The sequence below is a fragment of the Schistocerca gregaria genome, chromosome 7 (assembly GCF_023897955.1).
Source record: "Schistocerca gregaria isolate iqSchGreg1 chromosome 7, iqSchGreg1.2, whole genome shotgun sequence".
Taxonomy (NCBI): Eukaryota; Metazoa; Arthropoda; class Insecta; order Orthoptera; family Acrididae; genus Schistocerca; species Schistocerca gregaria.
Window position 1 is genome coordinate 95,105,656 of NC_064926.1, and position 23,408 is coordinate 95,129,063.

Here is a 23,408-nt window from a genome sequence, read left to right on the forward strand (position 1 = left end):
TTTAAATTTACCTCCTCTTGTTTTAGTATTTTTTTGGCCATACTATTGACTTTAAATTTACTTCCTCTTGTTTTAGTATAGCCAATTCTACTTTCTTAAGCCACCGTCGTCTTATTCTTTGTAGCAGATACAAGAAATTTATCTGTAGTTGTCCCTTATTCATTATCGTTCGCGACCGGACCCTATCCGACCGTCCTGTAAGTTTCCCTGAGGTGAGGCCTCTTGTTCGTTATTCAAGGGCTCATGACCGTGGTGTTTTCTAGATTCCCCATAATTTCCTCTTCCTTCATTAAATCCACTCCTTCCTCTTGCCGAAGGACTGTAACAGAAATTTCGCCATTTTGTACGACAAATTGTAATCTGTCTTCCTTCTTGCCTCGGGGCTACCTGCACTCGTACCATATTATATTTAAGGAGCGGTAATTCTTCCTTTCTCGGTACATCGTTCTGCCTGTTACCTTTCGATCTATTCCTACGCCATACTTCCAAATTTGTTTATTACTTCCTGCCAAAGAGTCTAATTGGTCCAGCCCTTGCACAATGGTATCGACATCTATATTTTTGGAACTACCGTTTATTTTTCCTGCACTGCTGCAAACAGTTTATTCATTATAATTGAAATTAGATCCGACTCAACAATAAAAACAAATCAGAGTAAGGGGATCTACAACATTCTCGACTTGAAAAGATATTATAGTGGTCGGTAATTAAATTTCAAGGATCTTGTAATCATACAAGATATGTGGATGAGGACTACAAGGAACCGTAGCTCCGGTTCATATTTCTTACTTTTCAAAATGGTTCAAATGGCTCTGAGCACTATGGGACTTAACACCTGAGGTCATCAGTCCCCTAGAATTTAGAACTACTTAAACCTAACTAACCTGAGGACAACACACACATCCATGCCCGAGGCAGGATTCGAACCGGTGACCGTAGCGGTCGCGCGGATCCAGACTGAAGGGCCTAGAACCGCTCGGCCACCCCGGCCGGCTCTTAATTTTCATTTTATGTATGATCAACTAGTTTACCACTAGCCTATCTTTAAAGCGCAAGCTAGTCTTTCTCTGTTTTCGCATACAAGTAACTATTACAAACAACGCACTCGACAGTAGTGTAAATATCGAACAGGAAACACAAAATTAAAATATGACAATTTATAACACGAAAATATAGTCAACAGAACGAGTAACAAATGCAGTATCAAGGTAAGTAAAGGAGGAGGAAAGAACTGTTTTAGAGTGAGGAAAACGAATAACAGATGGTAAAGAAATGTCTTGACATGTAGTGAATAAAAGACTCATTACAGTAAAGAACGATAGGTATAAAGACAAACACCGAGAGGTACTACCCCACCATGATATATCACTTGGGCCATTGTCAGAAACACGCGATGACATTAAAGTAAACAAGTGCAGTGGTGATTTAGATCATTTCAATCACGCACCACATGATCGCAGCGACAATCTAAAGTGTACAGTGAGAACTATTTATGTGTGCAACAACGAGGATGCAGTGGGAATGCATTTACATCGGTTGGACGAATGTTATGAAAAACACTCGAAACCGACGTTTCACGTAAGTCACATGCAACGAAAATCTGTAACGCAACCATCTGTGTGTGGCGTGTTTATAATTATGTTTTATTTATATTTTAGGACAAACACACCAAATGTCATAAAGAAAGATTCTAAACCGTCTGAGGATGAATCACAAAGATTAGAAACCGATAACGGTTTCCTTTGAATAAATAAAGGAACTGAAAGTAAATTTGTGGCTGGTTGCTGTCCTAACGCCATCAACATTTGTTAAATATTTTATTATTGATCGTTTAAAGTAATTGAACATGATTGTTATGTATCACTTGACCACTGAAAGCACAGTTGATAAATTATATGTAGAAAAAAGAAAGGGAACAGCAATTTTTTTTATAGAATAGATCCAAAACTTTCACTTTTATTATTTCATGCATTCTAGTTACGTGAACAGTAACGGTAACAGAAGAAATATTGAATTTAATTGATGAAAGTAGAAAATATAAAAACGCAGTAAATGAAGCAGGCAAAAAGGAATACAAACGTCTCAAAAATGAGATCGACAGGAAGTGCAGAATGGCTAAGCAGATATGGCTAGAGGACAAGTGTAAGGATGTAGAGGCTTATCTCACTAGGGGTAAGATAGATACTGCCAACAGGAAAATTAAAGAGACCTTTGGAGAGAAGAGAACCACTTGCATGAATATCAAGAGCTCAGATGGAAACCCAGTTCTAACCAAAGAAGGGAAAGCAGAAAGATGGAAGGAGTATGTAGAGGGTTATTCAAGGGCGATGTACTTAAAAAAAATGGCTCTGAGCACTATGGGACTTAACATCTATGGTCATTAGTCCCCTAGAACTTAGAACTACTTAAACCTCACTAACCTAAGGACATCACACAACACCCAGCCATCACGAGGCAGAGAAAATCCCTGACCCCGCCGGGAATCGAAACCGGGCGTGGGAAGCGAGAACGCTACCGCACGACCACGAGGACAAGACTTGAGGACAATATTATAGAAATGGAAGAGAATGTAGATGAAGATGAAACGAGAGATACGATACTGCGTGAAGAGTTTGACAGAGCACTGAAAGACCTGAGTCGAAACAAGGCCCCGGGAGCAGACAACATTCTATTAGAACTACTGACGGCCTTGGGAGAGCCAGTCCTGACAAAACCTTACCATCTGGTGAGCAAGATGTATGAGACAGGCGAAATACCCTCAGACATCAATAAGAATATAATAATTCCAATCTCAAAGAAAGCAGGTGTTGATAGATGTGAAACTACGGAACTATCAGTTTAATAAGTCAGAGCTGCAAAATACTAACACGAATTCTTTACAGACGAATGGAAAAACTGGTAGAAGCCGACCTCGGGGAAGATCAGTTTGGATTCCGTAGAAATATTGCAACAGTGACCTTACGACTTATCTTAGAAAAAAGATTAAGAAAAGGTAAACCTACATTTCTAGCATTAATAGACTCAGAGAAAGCTTTTGACAATGTTAACTGGAATACTCTCTTCCAAAATCTAAAGGTGGGAGGGGTAAAATACAGGGAGTGAAAGGCTATTTACAATTTGTACAGAAAGCAGATGGCAGGTATAAGAGTCAAGGGACATGAAAGGGAAGCAGTGGTTGGGAAGGGACTGAGACAGGGTTGTAGCCTCTCCCCGATGTTATTCAATCTGTATATTGAGCAAGCAGTAAAGGAAACAAAAGAAAAATTCGGAGTAGGTATTAAAATTCATGGAGAAGAAATGAAACTGTAATTCTGTCAGACACAGCAAAGGACTTGGAAGAGCAGTTGAACGGAATGGACATTGTCTTCAAAAGAGGATATAAGATGAGCATCAACAAAGGCAAAACGAGGATAATGGAATGTAGTCGAATTAAGTCGGGTGATGCTGAGGGAATTAGATTAGGAAGTGAGACACTTAAAGTAGTAAAGGAGTTTTGCTGTTTGGGGAGCAAAATAACTGATGATGGACGTAGTAGAGAAGATATAAAATGTAGACTAGCAATGGCAAGGAAAGCGTTTCTGAAGAAGAGAAATTTGTTAACATCGAGTATAGATTTAAGTCTCAGAAAGTCGTTTCTGAAAGTATTTGTATGGAGTGTAGCCATGTATGGAAGTGAAACGTGGACGATAAACAGTTTGGACAGGAAGAGAATAGAAGCTCTCGAAATGTGGTGCTACAGAATAATGCTGAAGATTTGATGGGTAGACCACATAACTAATTAGGAGGTATTGAATAGAACTGGGGAGAAGAGGAGTTTGTGGCACAACTTGTCTAGAAGAAGGGACAGGTTAGTAGGACATGTTCTGAGGCATCAAGGGATCCCAAATTTAGCATTGGAGGGCAGCGTGGAGGGTAAAAATCGTAGAGGGAGACCAAGAGATGAATACACTAAGCAGATTCAGAAGGATGTAGCTTGCAGTAGGTACTGGGAGATGAAGAAACTTGCACATGATAGGGTAGCATGGAGAGCTGCATCAAACCAGTCTCAGGACTGAAGACCACAACAGTTACGTGACAGCAGCATTTCTAATGAATTTTGTTACGATCTGAACCTGATATTAACTGCCTTACAGGGCCATATTTGTATAGAATGTCTGACATCCTGGGCTTGAGAAGACAGTTCAGATGTTTGCCCATTTGCGCACTATGTGGTAAGCTAAGTTTGCACACATTAGTCCACTCGATGTGCAGATAGTGAGGACAATCTCACAATTTCTAGTAACGAACTATGGAGCAGAGATGGAGCAAGACTAAATTGATACTTCAGAAGCAATAAGAGATATGAATGCTTAGCAAATTTTGCAACTATTTTCAAGTTTAGTTTAGTATGACATGTAACTAATCAATATTAAAGTCTTCCATTTGCATGATAAATTGCGAATTGATGCATCTGATTGCAACTGGAGAGAATATCGCTAAACTCCGGTTTGGTGGAGGCAACCGCATTAACCGATCGTGTCGTAGAAACTGACAATTCGTGTGAAATATTATTGTTTATTAATGAGAATATCCGGGTGACGGACAAAGTAAATGATTACGACTAACCAACCGATATGAAAAATTCACATTATTAAACATGCCGTGAGCGGATGCAAATATTAGCCACTACTCGATTATTGTACCCGCAAGTGAAACGTGCGACTGTAATCGAGAGTACAGAAATAAATTTGTTTGAACACGGTGCTGTAGCAAAACTAACGGACCATAATAAAACATGGCTTCAAAAAAATGACTGACCACTGACTTAACATCTGTGGTCATCAGTCCCCTAGAACTTAGAACTACTTAAACCTAACTAACTAGTTCCGGACTGAGCGCCTAGAACCGCTAGACCACCGAGGCCGGCTGAGAAAATTATTTGAAATTGTTTTCAGTGAAATTCTTCTAGTGAGCCTTGATTCACGATCAGTTGCAAGCACTAGTTCTCGGTAAAGTTGTCCATTACGTGTGGTTTTTGGCGAAGTTTTTATCCAGAGTGCAATCCATGCGAAGAAATGTGACTATGGATAACCTGCCTTCGAGCGATGTCTGGAACTTCTATGTTCCGAATGTTTCCACGATAGTTATAATCCAAGGGAATCTTCCTGAAGAATAAACACAAGAATAAAATTTAAGAATTAATAATAGGATCTGATATAAGAATGAAATACAAGAATACGAGAATTGAAAACCTTTGCAACCCTTGAAACTATCATAGATACACATATGTAATAAATAGTTGGTTGGTTGATTTGGTGGGTCGGCATCAAACAGCGATGTCATCGGTCCCATCGGATTATGGATGGGGAAGGAAGTCGGCCGTGTCGTTTCAAAGGAGCCTCCCAGCATTTTCCTAAAGGGGTTTAGGTAAATCATGAAAACCTAAATAAGGGTGACCGAACACGGCTTTTAATAAATGTATGACACTGTGAAACCTAGCCGTAATATTACAATTAACGTAACATCCTTGTATCCTGTAACTTGATAACAAACATTCATGTAATAGCGTTCTAAGGACATGGAGAGATAAATGAAATGAAATAAAATAAATGACCAGGTTTCGAACATGGCGTGCAGAAGTGACAGACCGTAACGCCAATCACTGCGGCACAGTTTCAGCTGACACTTTCGCGCTCTATAAGGTATAACAATTACGTATAACACTGATCGTTGTTTTCTGTGAAATGGCCGAGCATTACGGATAAGCCGAGACACATGTTGGTTTATTTTGATTCCTCTCCCATTGGGCGAAGTTTCTGAGAAATCGGATTATGGTACTTGCTCTGTTATCCTCCTGTCCGCAGCTCGTGGACGTGCGGTAGCGTTCTCGCTTCCCGTGCCCGGGTTCCCGGGTTCGGTTCCCGGCGGGGTCAGGGATTTTCTCTGCCTGGTGATGACTGGGTTCTGTGTGATGTCCTTCGGTTAGTTAGGTTTAAGTAGTTCTAAGTTCTAGGGGACTGATGACCATAGATGTTAAGTCCCATAGTGCTCAGAGCCATTTGAACCACTTTTTTGTTATCCTCCTACGAGATGTTCTGAACAGCGAGTGGAAAGCAGAGGGGCCCTAAGAGAACAAATCTGCAACTGGCTCCAAAACGAATATATTGTGACATCTGCACACAATTCGGTCCGTGTGCAAGACACGATTTTAGTTAGGAGGTTATTATTTCCAACTTACTTTCAATATAAGATGCAGAGATTCAGAAACGATAAAGTATTTAGTCCATACAAGCTGCATCTAGCGGCTGGGAGTGGGGTTACATTCGTCATCAGGCACAGCTGTCGTTACTGACTACATCACAACGTACGTTGCTTCACTGTCAGTACCGTGAGATGTTGCTGATGATAGTTTCTCGAAATGTTAAAGCTCGAGAGACGGTTGTAGCATTACATAGGCGTGAACTCACCTTACCCATTCCTTCACCTGAGGCAAATTCAATTCATAGTGACAGAACTCGACGCCGATTCCGTGGTACATCTGCGCCCTCACTATAGGCGAGGAGTCAGCGACCAGCGACGCGTTCACCCCTCTCATGAGGGAGTAAGCAGAAGAGACGTCCAACAGCGTGTAGTTTTCATTGCTTACCTGCACAAAGTGATACAGTAACTGTTATTTGTGTGAACTTGCACAAATAACTCAACTCGTAGCGTCGGTTACGTAATTTTAAATATCTTACAAAGCAAAAAGAAGTAAGTGAGGAAATAAGGAATTTAGTTTCGTAAATTAATACGAGGGTAATCCCAAAAGTAAGGTCTCCTATTTTTTTTAACTACACAGACTTGTTTATTTCTACAATGGTTTACATCAGTTTACAGCTTGACCATTTAGCTACTTTTCGACATAATCACCATCGATGCATTTTTGTAGACGCTGTGGCAGTTTTTGTTTGCCCATGTCATACCAGCTCGCCGCCATGCTGTACAGAAAGTTATGAACCTCTTCCTTCACGTCGTCGTCGGAGCTGAATCGCTTTCCAGCCAAATGTTCTTTTAAGCCAGGGAACAGGTGATAGTGATTGGGCGCCAAGTCAGGACTATAGGGTGGGTGGATGATTATGTTCCACTGAAACTTTGCAGAAGAGCAACTGTTTGCCGAGCGATGTGTGGGCGAGCGTTGTCATGGAGAATGTGTACGCCCTTGCTCAACATTCCTCTTCTCCGGTACTGAATTGACGTTTGAGTTTTTTCAGAGCCTCACAGTACCTGTCAGCGTTAATTGTGGTCCCAGTGGGCATAAAGTCGACCAACAATACCCCTTTCCTATCCCAAAAACGGTTGTCATGACTTTACCGGCAGACTGTGTTTGTGTGAATTTCCGCGGCTTTGGCGAAGAAGGATGCCGCCACTGGCGTGATTGTTGCTTGGTCTCAGGTGCAAAGTGGTATGATCAGGTTTCCTGACCCGTGACAACTGAGTCCAGAAAGTTGTCCTGTTCGGCTGCAAGGCGGTGAAGAAACGCACGGGAAGCGTCAACTCGTTGCCGCATGTGGTCCTCAGTCAGCATGCGTGGCACCCATCTTGCGCACACCTTCCGGTAGTTCAATGTTTCCGTCAAAATTCTGTGAGCGGTGCTTCGGGAAACCTCAGGAACCAACGTGCAGATATCATCCGCTGATCTTTACGCATGCTTTTCTCATCCTTCAACACTGTCTCCTCAGAAATTGACGGTCTCCCGCTCCTTTGTTCGTCGTGAATTTCGGTCCGACCAGTTGCAAATTCTCTGCACTATTTACGAACATTTTTGACATCCATGCACGACTCACCATACACTTCCGTCAATTGGCGATGGATTTCAATCGGCGCAGTGCGCTTTTCATTCAAAAACCGAGTAACTGCGCGCAATTCGCACTTGGTGGCTGTAATATCCAACTGGAGCTCCATTCTCGACGGCTGCCAAGCCAAGACTGAGCACCTCAGCGCGGCGTGCGCATGTTTACACATAAGACATGAAGCACTCTTCATAACAGTGTGACCAACTGCTACATAAACAGAGTTCTGTACTTTTAAAAAAAATAGGAGACCTTACTTTTGGGATTACCTTCGTAGTTACGGATGGGAGAAGACAGTATATGACTGCCACAAAAGGGGGGTGGTCAAACAAAATGCACAATCGGTAGACGGTCAGAAGACGTAATGAGTAGCTGCTGTAAAAGCCAGTTGAGTGGAGGGTGGCGGTCGAGTGGTCATTAAAAGTATGATCAAACGGATTAAGATATGGCAAAACGGAGCCAATAAGTCGTAGCCCCTCATTTAACTCGTGTACGAACTATTTGTGAATAGAGTATTACTGTAGTTTAGGACAACAAAGCGAAAAGTGTCTGCCTCCATCCCAGTCATTCGGTTTAGCAGCGTTCGTAATACATAGTGCTGTTGTGTTCTTTAATTCGAAGGCTAGTTTTATACAGGGCTCCACGTTAGTCTGTCCTCTTCAAGCCTCCTAATCTCTGTGAATGCATTTCTACCTGCTTAATGCAGTGAAACCTTGACGTCCCTCTACAATTTTACCCCCCCCCTCCACATCCTCCCTCCCTTCCCCGCTCACTCCCCCCCCCCTCCACAAAGCACACACTAACACGCACATTATTATACCGGCGATTCCCTGACGCCTCAGAAAACAGTCGGGTAAAATACAGCGATGCACCACGGAGGAATTATCCGAATGCGATGAAAATGGGTAAATGTTATGTACATGTACAGACAGATTATTACAAGAAACTTGCTGGCAGATTATAACAGTGTGCCGGACCGAGACTCGAACTCGGGACCTTTGCCTTTCGCGGGAAAGTGCTCTTTCTTTGAGGAGTGCTAGTTCTGCAAGGTTCGCAGGAGAGCTTCTGTAAAGTTTGGAAGGTAGGAGACGAGATACTGGCAGAAGTAAAGCTGTGAGGAGGAGACGTGAGTAGTGCTTGGATAGCTCAGTAGCCGGCACGGTAACTCAACGTGTTCGGTCAGAGAGCTGACTGGCCTCTGTAATAAAAAAAAAAAAAAACTGAGAAACGATCAACAACGAGCTTCAACGGATGTCATGTGACGTCCGCTGCGACGAAATACAACGAACCATAACGAAAAGAAAAGTTGGTAGAGGACTTCCCGCGAATGGCAAAGGTCCCGAATTGGAATCTCGGTCCGGCACACAGTTTTAATCTGGCAGTAAGTTTCATATCAGCGCACACTCAGCTGCAGAGTGAAAATCTCATTCCAGATTACCACAATTTGAGAAAATTGAATGTTTTATTCAAGAGAAAAGGCTTCTCAAAATGAGCAAGTCAGTCCCTTTTGCAAACAGTTATTCGGCTTCGCATTGATTGACCGAGTTGTGGGATGCCCTCTTGGGGGATACCGTGTCAAATTCTCTCCTATTGTCGCATCAGGTCATCAAAATCCCGAGATGGTTGCAGGTCTCCAACGGTCCAAACAGTCACAGTTGGGGAGAGATCGTGCAAGCACGAAGACAAACAGTAGAAACTCTCGCCGTATGTAGAGGGGCACTATCTTGCTGAAATGTAAGCCCAGAATGGCATGCCCTGAAGGGCAATTAAACGGGGTGTAGAATGTAGTTGACGTACCGCTGTGTTGTAAGGATGCTGCGTGTGACACAAAAAGCGGTTCCGCTACCAAAAACAAGAAAATGGCAGCCCAGACCATCACTCCTGGCTATTTGGCAGTATGGTGGGCGACAGTCGTGTTGCTGTACCACGGCTCTGCTGGGCGCCTCCAGACACGTCTTCGCTGGTCGTGAGGGCTCAGGTCCATGTGTGACCCATCACGGAAGACAGTTCTACTCCACTTAATGATATTCCAGGCCGAGCACGTGTCTGGAGACGCCCACGCTACCTAACAGCGCCGCGTAGAATACGAAAGATGTTTTCGCCTTGGGCTGTACCGGAGAATGCACTGGAAAACGGACACCGAACTGCTTTCGATGAGACTTGCATTATCAAACGGACCGACGGCTGTGGGGACGGCGGTATAAACGAAGCTATAGAGATCAAAATATCGCACAACACCCTCAATAATAATGTGGGTTTGTCTCTGTTTAACTCATAGTTTAACACAGCACTTGGTTACTTATTGCTCTTGTCCTTTTGGTCTTCCACTTTCGTTGTGTATTTTGATAGATGCTACTAACAAGGACATGTTCACCCTCTTACAATGCTTTCATTAGCAACCATTCCAATCTAGATAAATATGCCCAACTGGAGTTCGTTATACAAGACTATACGTTTTCATGCGTTACCTGATGGGCGTAGTTGTCGGCCGCAACAACGCAGGTTCCCGATTACCACCGCAACGCAGTCCGCGAAACGTCTACCCATTTAATTTCAAACAGACACGAAAAAAGCCTCATCTTTGTTGGAGAGATGGGCACGCACAGTTGATACAATTTCTTCAGTCAGGCCAGTGGTATTTCACAAGGATTTATTTCTTGTGTTGTGATTCATAGAGTGCTGCTCCGTTAAATGCTCCTCGTGTGTCGACAATTTCTCAACTTTTTTCCCCTAGTCCTCGAGTCTCTCTACATGTGATCATATGGATGCAACTTCCAGTAGTACAGTGGCGTAAATAAATTTAATTTTTGCTACTTGACACAATATATTCTCCAAGCAGATAAAAGGTCGCATTTTCAATTGAAATGTTTAATCGCCATTACTAAAGCAAATTTTGGTGTCATAGCCTCATACAGGAGGAAGTATGATAGACATTAATTTTGTACATGGATGCACGTTCAGAGACCGTGAATTGTTACAACTGGAAGAAAAACAGCCCTCGGTCACTATTTTTAACTCATTAACCTGGATTCAACACTGCGCCTGCACCACGCAAGTAACGAGCAGCCCTTAGTGGCTCGCTATCACAGTTTTTATTTATTTTAAATATCTTTATGACTAATGCACTTTTGGCATATTTATTGTTTTATAAATGACATAAGTACTGCCAGTCTTTTACGATAATTCCGTACTTACAGCCTATCATACGTTTTTAGACATAATTCTGTGGCCATGTTATAGAATACAGACCATTCTATGATTTAAATTCTGAGGAAGACACTCCTAGCAGTGTTGAAACCAGGTTAATTTGTTAAAAATCGTGACCGAGGGCTGTTTTTCTTTCAATTGATAGATATTAATGTTCCGTAACTACATGTGACCTTTGCTAATATTGCTCAAAGTTTACAAATTGAATAAGCTTGCACCACGGCAGCGACGCGGCGAGTCCTTATCTACCACCTGCTAGTTCCTTTCTCTACAGACATATGAAGATTTAAAACGAAGAAGATGGTCGAGGGCGTATGCATAACCACATCTACCGGAGTCAACAGCGACTATAGCAATGTTCTTTGCTTCTTTTTGGATACTGGATGTTTTAATTTCATTCTGCCATCTACGAAACTGCAACGAAAATTAAAGAAACTATATTAAGAAAATAGAAACAAGGTTATGGGGTTACTGGCAGACAATCGGTAACAGGTCCTATCGTTCCTTTGTTTACCCGTGCACAGGTTCTTCACACCAAAGTAAATACACTGCGCAACAGACATAAAGGATCACTTTTAGGAAACCCCATAACTCCCACCTATTGCGACGTTTAAATTAGACATTTGGCTCGAAAGTATACACAAACGTTAGCCCTGGGACGCTTCAGACGGCGAGGTGACGACACGTGTGAAGAAAAGGCCACTGCTTCGAAGTTCACCCCACATTAAGGTGGGTTAACGAAGTCGCGTTGGCTCCAATTTCCACCACAATTCTGCCCAACGAGGCCGCGGACGTATCACATGATGCGAAGGTCGTCACAGCCCGTTTTACCCACTTTTCACCCCTTCTTTTGACGCCTCTACGATGGATGTCACACTACTGGCTACTAAAATTGCTAGCTCACGAAGATGACCTGCTGCAGACGCGAAATTTAACCGACAGGAAGAATATGCTGTGACATCCAAATGATTAACTTTACAGAGCATTCACACAAGGTTGGCGCCGGTGGCGAAAACTACAACGTGCTGACATGACTAAAGTTTCCAACCGATTTCTCATACACAAACATCAATTCACGAGCGTTGCCTGGTGAAACGTTGTTATGATGCCTCGTGTAAGGAGGAGAAATGCGTACCATCACGTTTCCGACATTGATAAAAGTCAGATTGTAGCCTATCGCGATTGCGGTTTATCGTATCGCGACATTGCTGCTCGCGTTGGTCGAGATCCAATGACTGTTAGCAGAATATGGAATCGGTGAGTTTAGGAGGGTAATACAGAACGCCGTGCTGGATCCCAACGACCTCGTATCACTAGCAGTCGAGATGACAGGCATCTTATCCGAATGGCTGTAACGGATCGTGCAACCAAGTCCCGATCCCTGAGTCAACAGACGGTGACGTTTGATAGACAACAACCATCTGCACGAAACGTTCGACGACGTTTGCAGCAGCATGGACTATCAGCTCGGACAGCATGGCTGCGGTTACCCTTGACGCTGCATCGCAGACAGGAGCGCCTGCGATGGTGTACTCAACGACGAACCTGGGTGCACGAATGGCAAAATGTCATTTCTTCGGATGAGTCCAGGTTCTGTTTACGGCATAATAATGGCCGCACCCGTGTCTGTCGACATCGCGTTGAACGCACATTGGAAGCGTGTATTCGTCATCGCCATACTGGCGTATCACCCGGCGTGATGGTGTGGGGTGCCATTGGTTACACGTCTCGGTCACCTCTTGTTCGCATTGACGGCACTTTGAACAGTGGACGTTACATTTCAGATGTGTTACGACCCTTGGCTCTACCCTTAATTCGACGCCTGCGAAACCCTACATTCAGCAGGAGAATGCACGACCGCATGTTGCAGGTCCTGTGCGGGCCTTTCTGGATACAGAAAATGTTCGACTGCTGCCCTGGCCAGCACATTCTCCAGATCTCTCACCGATTGAAAACATCTGGTCAATAGTGGCCAAGCAACTGGCTCGTCACAGTATGCCAGTCACTACTCTTGATGACCTGTCGTATCGTGTTGAAGCTGCACGGGCACACCATCCAAGCTCTTCTGTTTGACTCAATGCCCAGGTGTATCGAGGCCGTTATTACGGTCAGAGGTGGTTGTTCTGGGTACTGATTTCTCAGGATCTATGCACCGAAATTGCGAGAAAATGTAATCACATGTCAGTTCTAGTATAATATATTTGTCCAATGAAAACCCGTTTACCGTCTGCATGTGTTGTTGGTGTAGCAATTTTAATGGCCAGTAGCGTAGATCCGTGACACATATCGCCAGGATTCTGAGCGGCGGTGGATCTGGAATCGGCCACTCACAAGAAAACTGTGACATTTCAACACTGTGCATCGCAGTTCTAACTTCCATCGCAGAGGCGACCAAAGAAGAGGTGAAATGTTCGTGGGAGGGGCTCTGACGACCTTCTCCTCGTGTGACACGTCCACGACTGCGTTGGCAGAATGGTGGTGGAAATAGGTGCCAATGTGACATCATTAACCCCCATGACGAGTCACATGAACCTCTAAACTGCGGCCTTGTTTTCACGAGAGTGGCGTCTCATGGAGCCTCGCTCTTGCGTCATTACACAGGAAGGATGTAAGCGCCTTCGAGCTAAGAGTCAAACTTGCATCGCAGTGTGTGGAAATTATAGCGTTTCGCAAGAAAGGTCCTTCAGTTCTGTTGCACACTGTACTTTCCGATCATTTTAGTTAAATGTGCTATGGTTTTTATCCACTGAAATCTACACTACTCGCCATTAAAATTGCTACACCAAGAAGAAATGCAGATGATAAACGGGTATTCATTGGACAAATATATTATACTAGAAATGAAATGTGATTACATTTACACGCAATTTGGGTGCATAGATCCTGAGAAATCAGTACCAGAATAACCATCTCTGATTATAGTAACGGCCTTGATACGCCTGGGCGTTGAGTGAAATAGAGCTTGGATGACGTGTGTACGTATAGCTGCCCATGCAGCTTCAACACGATACCACAGTTCATCAAGAGTAGTGACTGGCGTATTGTGACGCGCCAGTTGCTCGGCCACCATTGACCAGACGTTTCCAATTGGTGAGAGATCTGGAGAATGTGCTGGCCAGGGTAGCAGTCGAACATTTTATGTATCCAGAAAGGCCCATACAGGACCTGCAACATGCGGTCGTGCATTATCCTACTAAAATGTAGGGTTTCACAGGGATCGAAAGAAGGGTATAGCACAGGTCGTAACACATCTGAAATGTTACGTCCACTATTCAAAGTGCCGTTAATGCGAACAAGAGGTGACCGAGACGTGTAACCAATGGCACCCCATACCATCACGCCGGGTGATACGCCAGTATGGTGATGAGGAATACACGCTTCCAATGCGCATTCACCGCGATGTCGCCAAACACGGAATCGACCATCATGATGCTGTAAACAGAACCTGGATTCATCCGAGAAAATGACGTTTTGCCATTCGTGGACCCAGGTTCGTCGTTGAGTACACCACCGCAGGCGCTCCTGTCTGCGATGCAGCGTCAAGGGTAACCGCAGCCATGCTGTCCGAGCTGATAGTCCATGCTGCTGCAAACGTCGTCGAACTTTTCGTGCATATGGTTGTTGTCTATCAAGCGTCACCATCTATTGACTCAGGGATCGAGACGTGGCTGCACGATCCGTTACAGCCATGAGGGATAAGATGCCTGTCATCTCGACTGCTAGTGATGCGAGGCCGTTGGGATCCAACACGGTGTTCCGTATTACATCCCTGAACCTACCGATTCCATATTCTGCTAACAGTCATTGGATCTCGACCAATGCGAGCAGCAGTGTCGCGATACGATAAACCGCAATCGCGATAGGCTACAATTCGACATTAATCAAAGTCAGAAACGTGATGGTACGCATTTCTCCTCCTTACACGAGGCATCATAACAACGTTTCAACAGGCAACGCCTGTCAACTGATGTTTGTGTATGAGAAATCGGTTGGCAACTTTCGTCATGTCAGCACATTGTAGGTGTTCCCACCGGCGCCAACCTTGTGTGAATGCAATGAAAAGCTAATCATTTACATATCACAGCATCTTCTTCCTGTCGGTTAAATTTCGCGTCTGTAGCACGTCATCCTCTTGGTGTAGCAATTTTAATGGCCAGTAGTGTAAAAAGGTAGGGGTAGAAGCCTACCAAGGCAATCAATGAACTGAAAATTGCTATTTACTTCACGATTGGGGCGAAATGACCAACACTATGTGGCAGAGTAACGTCCGAGTAAAGCTATGAGAACTGCACATATAGTGAAGGTACGGATCCGGATAGTGATCTATGGAAACTGTTTTACGATGAAAACTGGAGAAACACCGCAGTAACTCTTCTTTCGGGAAATACACTAAAACTCGTTATTTGGTTCATCATTTAAATAAGGGATTATTATGGCCTCACACCGCGCAATACTAATCATGTTCGCTTACCCTCCTAAAAATGTCTAAAATAAACATAAAGAGAATACAAAACAACAGAAGGTGGAAAAGTCAAACCGCTCGCCTGGACTGGATCGGCAGTGAGGTGCGTGACGTGGTGCCCCCGGGCGAGCAGCGCCTCCACCACTTTGTTGATGGGGTACGTGTGGCTGACGGAGGGCGACGGCACGATGAACAGGATCCTGGACGCTGAGGACCCGCCCACCAGTGCGAGCAGGCACAAAAGAGCCACGGGCAGTAGCCCCATCTCTCGTCTGGCAGGCGCAGGCGAAGACTGAAACAGGAATGTTATGTGGACAGCTCGTGACGTTTCCAAATGCTTAGCACTTAAACGTTTAATTGCTAGCAACGTATATTGTGCACAGTAGTCTTGCCTCCAGTGATGATGATGAATTTTGGTGCGGGGTGTTTTTTTTCTGTGGTTTTGGGGCGCACAACCACGGTGGTCATTAGCGCCCAGACTAAGTTTTGAATGCACTGCGAGGCACCAGGTTAAAACAGCAACTAAAAAGGACAACACTATAAAAGCACATTAACAGACAAGGGATTAAAAGAAAACAGCATGATCAAATGTCCTTAGGTTTGTCAAGCGGATAAAACGAAGAACGCGAGGAGCTGCTCCTGCGTCATCCGCTAAAACTTCATCCAGAGTACAGGGCATGCCAAGATCAGTGCACAGTGTATTAAAATTCGGAGAGGACGTTAAAATGTGGCGTACCGTCAGGTATTGCCCACATGGGCAGAACGGCGCCGGCGCAGCCGTCAGCAGATGGCGTTGGCTGAACAGTCAGTGTCCAATTTGTAACCGGGCCAAAACGACCTCCTCCCACCGAGAAGGACGTGAAGAGGTCGTCCAAGCCGTGGGGAGAGGTTTCAAGGCCCGAAGCTTGTTTTCAGTAAGTGTAGACCAGTCGGCATGCCACAGCGATAAAATGCGCTGACAAATCACCCTGCTAAAATCAGATGAAGGCACACAACAAGAAGCTGTCCGAGGCTGGAGAACCGCAGCCTTGGCCGCGGCATCTGCAGCTTCGTTCCCAGGTATACCGACATGGCCAGGAAGCCACATAGAGGTAACCGGAGAACCGTCGTCCGCCAGCTGCTGAAAAGGGCGTTGGATCCGGTGCACGAAAAGGTGAACCGGATACTGATCAATGACGCTCTGGAAGGCGCTCAGGGAATCAGAGCAGATGACATAAGCAGAATGTCGGTGGCGGCGGATGTAAAGAACAGCCTGACAGAGGGCAAATAGCTCAGCTGTGAAGACCGAACAATGGCCAAGGAGCCGGTATTTGAAACTGTGTGCCCGACAATAAAAGAACACCCGACACCGTCATCGGTCTTAGAGCCATCTGTATAAATGAAGATCGTATTAATGAACTTCGAACGAAGATCGAAAAACCGCGAGCGGTATTCCGAAGCTGGGGTAACCTCCTTTGGAAGCGAGCTGAGGTCAAGGTGAACGCGAACCTGAGCCTGGAGCCAAGGTGGCGTTTGGCTCTTGCCCACGCTAAAGGTTGCAGGGAGTGAAAAATCAAGGTGCTGAAGGAGGCGACGAAAGCGAACCCCCGGAACGGTGTGCTCAACATCTTGGTCATCGGTGACCTGGGAAATGTCAGCATTCTCGTGGGGAGGGGGGATCGGGGAAGATGCGGAGGGATGAAGGCTGTTACCACATGCGGCGTAGTTTATATTCCATTAAAGTCCACCACCCCAGCACTTTATGGATGATGTCCAAAAGTTCAGAAAATTTCAGCACACATTTAACATTGGTAACAATATAGGATAGGATATCAGTCTGCAAGACACACTTAGGCAACATACGCTGAACAGAAAGTGGCACACCACAACCTTCCTCCTGCCGATGGAGGAAACTGTCAAAGGGCCATGTCCTGTGTGCATTCTGGTGAGCAGTACTTTATCCCATCGTTGAAACTGACACAAATTTCGCTATGCTTGTGTGGAAGGGTAACCACAGTGGGTTTTCCGTCACCTCCAACTATTCAGATTCCCAAATGGTTCAAATGGCTCTGAGCACTTTGAGACTTAACTTCTGAGGTCATCAGTCGCCTAGAACTTAAAACTAATTAAACCTAACTAACCTAAGGACATCACATACATCCATGCCCGAGACAGGATTCGAACCTGCGATCGTAGCGGTCGCTGGGCTCCAGACTGTAGCGCCTAGAACCGCACGGCCACTCTGGCTGGCTCAGTTTCCCACTGATGCAAGATTCGACAGTCAGATAATGAGATAATGGCGTGCAAGGGGTTGGTACACAGACGTACACCACAGTTCAAAGATGATGATGATGTTCGATTTGTGGGGCACTCAAATGCGCGGTCATCGGCGCCTGTGAAATGTGGCAATTTTTAAATAATCCAATTTTTACACAGTACCATCTACCCACTGTTACAACTGATGACGATGAAATGATGAGGACAATACAGACACCCAGTTAGAGAAAATCCCCAACCCGCCCATGAATCGAACCCGTGACCCCGTGATCCAGAGGCAGCAACGCTAGCCACTAGACCACGAGCTGTGGACCCAAATATTTGGCTTTGGCTTCTTTGTCACACTTTATATCATTCTTAGATTTTGATGCCTGGAAGAAATACACATCTTACTCTACAATATGTGACATTTCATTTCGTTATTACAATTTTCTTTTTGGGTAGGATTTTTTTTCCATTTTACTGTCAGTCGCCGTACAATTCATAATTTTATGTACACATAATAAGCCTGCCGCTTGTGGCCGAGCGGTTCTAGGCGCTTCAGTTCGGAACCCCGTCGCTGCTACGGTCGCAGGTTCGAATCCTGCCTCGGGCATGGATGTGTGTGATGTCCTTAGGTTAGTGAGGTTTAAGTAGTTCTGAGTCTGGGGGACTGATGACCTCAGATGTTAAGTCCCATAGTGCTTAGAGCCATTTGAACCATTTTTGATGACATAATAATAACATCTGTGTAATACTTGAAAAAAAACACTATCCGCTAATTTTGACACTTTCTACCAGTGATACTACTCTCTTTGTCGTTTGTCAGTTTTTATTTTAATACTTTGATAAGCACTACTTCTAACATCAGTTTATACATGTCTAGAAGGCACTAAAGATCTCACAAAAAATATCTCTTGACTGTCTCGAAATGTCTTTGTACGAGTAGTAGGAAATACCTGACTGCATACCTCTATGGGCACTGATATACTATAGTAGCACATATTTTCTTACAACAATAGTCACCCATTGTTTTGAATACAAATTAAAAACAGCCTTTGAGTCATGTACAGTATTTGAATAGCCAACACATAATTATTACAAGCACAACATCCGAGCCCATGAAACGTCTGACAGAGAAATGATTTAATGAAAAGTTACTGAAGACACTTCCTCCTGTTACTCAGTCTCGCTTTACAACTCATCCAGCTCATGTCCTGCAGCTGTTAGGTCGCAGGCTGTACTGCAGAATGTAGCTTAAGCTCACTTACATTTTTCCTCTCATTATTTAGTATCACGCTTCGGTGCACAATATCTGTGGGTCTTCCTTCGTGACAGATGACGGTAATGCTTTTGTCCACTAGGGCGACAAATGTATTACTTAACAGTGTTCACAGACTTCAGTTCAACACTGCTTCTGCACGCAGTCTTTCGGAACATCTCGGACTAGTTGCAACATCTCAGCCTCGAACCTCTCATGGTCAGACGTGAACATAAGTATAAACACCTGCTTGCACATCGTCAGGCTCTGATCTGCCTGTAGCTGATCATTACTTAACTTCGCATGCTGCCGATTTGTGTCATCAATTAGCAGTAGTTCCTTTGCGGGAGCAATACACTTGAATAGATGCTTCATTCCGTTCACTGCTGACGACAGGGGTTTTCCCCTTGGTCCTCTACTAGCGAGCAATGAAAACATCAAAAATGATTCAAATCGCTCTGAGCATTATGGGACTTAACTTCTAAGGTCATCAGTCCTCTAAAACTTAGAACTACTTAAACCTAATTAACTTAAGGACGTCACACACATCCATGCCCCAGGCAGGATTCGAACCTGCGACCGCAGCGGTCACGCGGTTCCAGACTGTAGCCCCAGAACCGCACGGCCACCCCGGCCGGCAACGAAAACATCCAGATCAATAATTTTGATCAATTGCTAAGCGCTGTCGGCCGCAGGGATATCAGAGGATCGCTTGTCTTTGATGACGTCTTTCATCAGTTCTATATACTTTACGATCTGAAATGGATTGATCAGATGCCACTCCAGGATGCCTTTCTCAGCGTTGGCGATTGCTGTTATTACCATATTCCCGCTCTAACTCGTTGGAAATGCCCGTCAGTTGTATTACCTGTTCATTGAAAGTGGTCAAAATTATTGTTCTCTGCAACGTTTGTCAGTATGTCCTCAGTTTCTACTATGTGGCGGCTCAATTGTTTCATTCCATGCGTGATAATCTCTTCATTTTTCTGTATATATATATGAAGACAGTAACTGTTCTCGAAAGAACAGATACTATTGATGACCATGCAGCTTTTCTCTAGAATAAATGATAAGTAAATGAAACCCAAAGCTGCCGGCAGGTGTTGTTGACATACCTCGATGTGGACAGCTGAAAATGTGTGCCCCGACAGGAACTCGAACCCGGGATCTCCTGCTTACATGGTAGACGCTCTGTCCATCTGAGCCACCGACGACTTAGATAAATAGCACGACTGCAGGGACTTATCCCTTGCACGCTTCCCGTGAGACCCACATTCCCAACTGTCCAATCTATCAGGTACGTTACATATGTAGAATTGTGGACACCTGCCGACAGCTTTGGGTTTGAATTACTTATAATTTATTCTTCATTTTTCGTTATGGAGCTTATCGCTTGACTAAAAGTAGTCAAGGTACTATTTCTGTTTCTCTTCTAAGACATCTACCTTCGCCTACCTGCGCCTTAAAATAAGTAGCGTCATCTTACTCCAATGTTCTGGATAAACTCTTACCGTCATCGCCCACATAAAATCCCTCATGTCTTTATATGGGCCTCATGCCGTGCCAGTTGTCCCCTGTGGCTTTTCACGCTCTACAATATTGCACTCTTTTGCAGTCATGTTCAATAATCCGATCTGTCTTTAAATATCCGATTGTTCGCCTTGTGAGAACCTCAGTGTGCTGAAATTTCTCTGTCAGTTCCATTAGATTAGAATAACTCACAATTTTCCAAGTTACACTGTACATTTCCACTTGCGCACGGCAACATATGCACTTTGTTATCTGCAAGTACGATTACTGTGATACTAAAAAACTCCTTCATCCTGCTGACATGAACCTTAACATACTTATTTCTTCACAAACAGATTATAACATGAGCTCCCTTTGTTCATACTGCTGTGTACAGGCCTAGTCATAGCATATGTAACTTCTGTCATCTGCCTCGTCATACGTTCTCATCACAAAACAAAACTTATCCCAGCAGTGGAATTTGTGCAGTCCTGAGGCATCGGCTGTACACCGACCAGCGCAATGGCGCGAAACGTCATCAAGAAGGCGCTGACCCGCGCGCCAATGGAAACAGCGAGAGACGCCACACCTCCAGGAAGACAACAGTCCAGCGCCATCTGTCAGCACTGGGCTAACCAGCCTCCCACAGCTGGTCGGCCAGTTCGGTTGTAGTCTTCAAGAGCACCAGTACTGAGTAACAGGAAGTCGTTACGTAGCCTGCGTTCTGCGAGTAGTAACAGTAGCTAAATTACTTGTATGTAGAAGGCAAAGGAAGCACAGGAGTCATTTTATTTCTAGAAATAATGAGTATCTTTAATCTTCAAATCATCATTTTGAATTCCTGATACTGGACATCACAACTTGTCTCTTCCCTTGTTAGTGTCAGTGCTGGCTCCCACAGTAGCTGACGCAACAAAATTCCTTTGGATTCTGCGTTCTATCACAGTACTCCTTATTATTTATGCATTTTTCCTGAGGGCATGCAGCTTTACTGTATGATTAAATGATGATGGCGTCCTCTTCGGTAAAATATTCTGGAGGTAAAATAGTCCCCCATTCGGATCTCCGGACTACTCAGGAGGGCGTCGTTATCAGGAGAAATAAATCTGGCGTTCTACGGATCGGAGCGTGGAATGTCAGATCCCTTAATCGAGCAGATAGGTTAGAAAATTTAAAAAGGGAAATTAATAGGTTAAAGTTAGATATAGTAGGAATTAGTGAAGTTCGGTGGCAGAAGGAACAAGACTTTTGGTCAGGTTATATATACAAAATATTATATAAATATAAATATAAAATCAAATAGGGGTGATGCAGGAGTCGGGTTATAATAATAAATAAAAAAATAAGAGTGCGGGTAAGCTACTACAAACAGCATAGTGAACGCATTACTGTGGCCAAGATAGATACGAAGCCCACACCTGCTACAGTAGTACAAGTTTATATGCCAACTATCTCTGCCGATGATAAAGAAATTGATGAAATGTATGATGAGATAATGAAATTATTCAGGTAGTGAAGGGAGACGAAAATTTAATACTCATGGGTGACTGGAATTCGACAGTAGGAAAAGGAAGAGAAGGAAACGTAGTAAGTGAATTTGGATTGGGGCTAAGAAATAAGAGAGGAAGCCGCCTGGTAGAATTTTGCACAGAGCATATTCATAGCTAACACTTGGTTCAAAGAATCATGAAAGAAGGTTTTATACATGGAAGAACCCTGGAGATACTAGAAGTTTTCAGATAGATTACACAATGGTAAGACAGAGATTTTGGAACCAGGTTTTAAATTGTAATACATTTCCAGGGGCAGACGTGGACTCTGAACTGTAGATTAAAACTGAAGAAACTGCAAAGAGGTGGGAATTTAAGGAGATGGGGCCTGGATAAACTGACTAAACAAGACGTTGTACAGAGTTGCAGGGAGAGCATAAGGGAACAATTGACAAGAATCAGGGAAAGAAATACAGTAGAAGAAGAATGCGTAGCTTTGAGCAATGAAATACTTAAGGCAGCAGAGGATCAAATAGGTAAAAAGAATTTAATTGATGAAATGAGAAAATACCAAAAATGCAGTAAGTGAAGCATGCAAGAAGGAATACAAACGTCTCAAAAATGATATCGACAGGAAGTGCAAAATGGCTAAGCAGGGATGGCTAGAGGACAAATGTAAGGATGTAGAGGCTTATCTCACGAGGAGTAAGATAATACTGCCTACAGGAAAATTAAAGAGACCTTTGGAGAAAAGAGAAGCACTTGCATGAATATCAAGAGTTCAGATGGAAACCCAGTTCTAAGCAAAGAAGCGACAGCACAAAGGTGGATGGAGTATATAGAGGGTCTGTACAGGGGCGATGTTCTCGAGGACAATATTATGGAAATGGAAGAGGAGGTAGATGATGATGAAATGGGAGATACGATACTGCGTGAAGAGTTTGACAGAGTACTGAAACACCTAAGTTGAAACAAGGCCCCGGGAGTAGACAACATTCCATTAGAACTGCTGACAGCCTTGGGAGAGCCAGTCCTGACAAAACTCTACCATCTGGTGAGCAATATGTATGAGACAGGCGAAATTCCCTCAGATTTCAAGAAGAATATAATGATTCCAAAGAAAGCAGGTGTTGACAGATGTGAAAATTACCCAACTATCAGTTTAACAAGTCACAGCTGCAAAATACTAACGCGAATTCTTTACAGACGAATGGAGAAACTTGTAGAAGCCGACTTCGGGGAAGATCAATTTGGATTCAGTAGAAATGTTGGAACACGTGAGGTAATATTGACCCTACGACTTATCTTAGTAGAAAGGTCAAGGAAATGCAAACCTACGTTTGTAGCATTTGTAGACTTAGAGAAAGCTTTTGACAATGTTGACTGGAATACTCTCTTCTGAAGGTGGCAGGGGTGAAATACAGGGAGCGAAATGC

General features: G+C 44.0%; 1 protein-coding gene across 1 annotated transcript in view; it reads right to left on the bottom strand.

Annotated features, from left to right (window-relative positions):
• Window positions 1–23,408, bottom strand: part of LOC126282180 (UDP-glucosyltransferase 2-like) — a 164,207-nt gene that overhangs the window by 80,132 nt on the left and 60,667 nt on the right. Inside the window, exons 2-3 of the mRNA XM_049981709.1 lie at window positions 15,560–15,769; window positions 6,447–6,625 (exon numbers count right to left, since the gene is read on the bottom strand). Coding sequence (XP_049837666.1) covers window positions 6,447–6,625; window positions 15,560–15,742 — 362 coding nt within the window. The 5' untranslated portion in view covers window positions 15,743–15,769. The remainder of the gene's footprint in view (window positions 1–6,446; window positions 6,626–15,559; window positions 15,770–23,408) is intronic.